Source organism: Cariama cristata, unplaced genomic scaffold (assembly GCF_000690535.1).
Source record: "Cariama cristata isolate BGI_N322 unplaced genomic scaffold, ASM69053v1 scaffold11421, whole genome shotgun sequence".
Lineage (NCBI taxonomy): Eukaryota > Metazoa > Chordata > Aves > Cariamiformes > Cariamidae > Cariama > Cariama cristata.
In genome coordinates this window covers 19,889-22,893 of record NW_009599930.1, presented here as the reverse complement: position 1 = coordinate 22,893, position 3,005 = coordinate 19,889, and the positions used below count along the sequence as shown (strand labels likewise).

General features: G+C 41.0%; 1 protein-coding gene across 1 annotated transcript in view; it reads left to right on the top strand.

The window, feature by feature from the left end:
* The window catches only part of TET2 (tet methylcytosine dioxygenase 2), a 22,724-nt gene that overhangs the window by 7,544 nt on the left and 12,175 nt on the right, over positions 1 to 3,005 (top strand). The window contains exon 3 of the mRNA XM_009709857.1: positions 2,063 to 2,156. Coding sequence (XP_009708159.1) covers positions 2,063 to 2,156 — 94 coding nt within the window. The remainder of the gene's footprint in view (positions 1 to 2,062; positions 2,157 to 3,005) is intronic.

The window sequence follows — 3,005 nt, the reverse complement described above, 5'->3', positions numbered from 1 at the left end:
GCAGCAGCCACTTGAACAATGGCTAGTTTTCAACTGTTCATATGGTATGAACTGTGCGATTCCCTGACTGGAGAACTCCAGAACTCCTCCTCGTTAGTTAATTCTGTATCCCTAAGTAAAAAAAGCACTTAGCTATAAAGATACTCTAAAGCATACATGTGCAGTTGGTGACACTAAGCACAACTGAATCACTTTTAAACTGGCTTCCCATGAATATGGATTGACTTTTAAGGTATCAACTCTGCCAAACAAACCAGGATTTGGATTTAGACTTGCAGTTAGTATTTTAGCTACACCAGAACAAATTTCTTGCAGAATCCATGGCGGATACATATATTTTACCTCTTCTTTCTCCCAATCCCTACTTTCTACTCCGTGAGTTTTGCTCCGGATTTAAAGCCAATCAGCTGAAAGCCAGCATGACGAACATCAGGCACAAATTCCTTTGTGACAGTTGAAAAGATTTGAGACAAAGTCCATTTCATTTCCAGTGTATAATGTACAACATATTTCTGTAGCGGCACCCGCACAGTTGTCCTGCAGTCCAGATTAGCAAATTGATAGAAATGTTAAAATTTAAAAACGTTTTTTAATGTGGTTAATTAAAGAAACACATGTATACTAACATCCAAGCCTAAGTAGGAAAAAGTGACCTAACAGTTGCCTGCAGAACATGTGTAGTACAACTTGATTTTATTTGTATCATTTCCTGTGACACTGAAATTTCACAATGAGATCAGATCTAAAAATAAGCATTTTTCATTTCCTTTACAGGACAGAAGTTTAAATACAAATATTTGCTCTTACATATGTCACCAAGATTTTAGTGCAAAAACAAGAGGGATGAAAGGTCAAAAGTTCTCAAGGCATCATTAAATGGCTGCATAACAGGAAGGAACTATCTTGATTGCTCTATAGGTAACAGGCAAAGAACAAGGAGGTTGTGATTTGGTCCCCACACTTGGTTATTTAAAAAAACAAAACAAAACCAAACCACGTAACGCCAATGAGAGCAGCAGAAATCAAGAAACGGTGATGGAAGTGCAATTTGCCCAATCCCCGAAATGCAGCCGAGTCAACAAGGTAGCTGGATCAGTAACATTGCAGACAGTGAGGTTTCTGACACAGGCCCTGACCTGAGACCTGGGGGGCTCTAGGGCTGAGCAGGTGGGCACCCCACAGCTGCAGCACCCCGGGGGGAGGCCTGGCCAGAGAACATGCCTGGAAATGGCTTCACAGGTCTGGCACTTTTTGTTGATTCAAGATTTGCTTCACTTAGCATTTGCCGCATATTTCCACCTGGTCCATCAGAGGACATGGAAAGTGGATCCCATTTGCTCTGGGTAACAACGCTGCTTGCACATGGGGCTAGATTCTGCCTCGACGGCATCATCGCCTTGATTAAATGCTTCAGCAAGAGCCGAGCTTGCCTGCCTCGGTTGCAAAAAGACACACACAAACGGCATCATTTGAGGGCACCCTGTGATCCTAATTCAGCATAGAAGTCAGGCAGAAGTAAATAAATAACAATTTATGAGCAGATGATAAAGTAAAGGAAATAGATACGTGCAAATTAATCATGACTTAACTGATTCACACTGTATCTAAGCCAGAAACAAGCACAGAAAATTAATAGAGTGGCTACTGCATGCCAGCTGTTCAATGACAACTTAATTATATACATTTCAGAGTAATAACTTTAGGTTTAACCTAGAAATTAAAGAAAAATGTCAAATTCCTCCCCAAAATAGAGAGACTTCAAGTCCACTTTTCAAAATGTCATCTATAACAAATTATGTACAGAAACAGTTAAAAGGTTTGGGAATATTAATGCGATATCGGTAATTTTTACTCATCTGTGATGTACTAAAGACATTTGCTGCTCTTAACGTATCAATCCACCACTATAATAAAATCAGCAAGATAAACCACATTGCACATCCCTCCTTGTAATTCATAGTGTTTATTTTTTAAGATAAGACTGGCAAATGTGCTCCATCTTTTCAGTATTCACGTGGAACCAAATGAATCTGCTTATTGTACATATTTTTGTTTGTTTAAGATTTGGACAGAAGGGTAAAGCTATAAGGATTGAGAGGGTTGTCTACACTGGGAAAGAAGGCAAAAGTTCTCAAGGATGTCCAATTGCTAAATGGGTAAGTGGTGTACACAGATGTTAAGACTAATCTAGTTCAGTATGATGGTTCATGTAAGCAGACAGCAGTGATGTGTCCTTCTGTTAGTTTACACTATGAAACTTAAAATAGCTCAACGGCAGCAGTGCCACAGGACGCGTAGCCTGCTCCCACCCCATCTCTCACACTCCGTTTACTTGTTGCATGGAGAACAGCAAGAATAAAATTTGGCTTAAAGGTCCAAAAACCTGAGAAGGAAGGTTGTTTTGCTTAAAGATTCACAACACCAGACATTCTCATTGCTGTTTAATTTTAGCCTACAAGTAAGTCCTGTAAGTGCACCCCTGTGATGTTTTTAAATTGCACTCCCAGTTCGAGAGAGGCATTAGGACACCCTCTTAGCAAACACTGCCATACTTTGGCCCAAATTACCAAGCGGTTTGGGTAGGCTGTGGAAAGACAGGATGAGGAAAACCTGACACATGGTTATAGGCTTTATGCATGCCAGACTGCACCTTTTTTTCAGAAATACCCATAGTAGCACAAGCACTGAGAAGGAAGGACGCTCTTTTATTTGAACAATATTTACTGCTTTCCTCTCATGACTGTAATGTTTGTATGTAGTAAGGACAGGTCAACAAAACCGAGTGGGTGATTACAAGTTTAGCTGCTTAAGTTTCGGAGTGAAGGCGAGAGAGGTCCCATGTCCAGTTATTTAGTCCCTTCCTTCTCTGCCTGCCTTTTCCCACATGGCTCCTGCCCTAAGCGTGGGTGTCCACCATCCAGCTCTGTGCGGAGAGGCATCTCACTGCTCACCTCTTTTTGCCCACTGATTAAACTGGGCCACTTACACCGTAGCATAGATTCAGG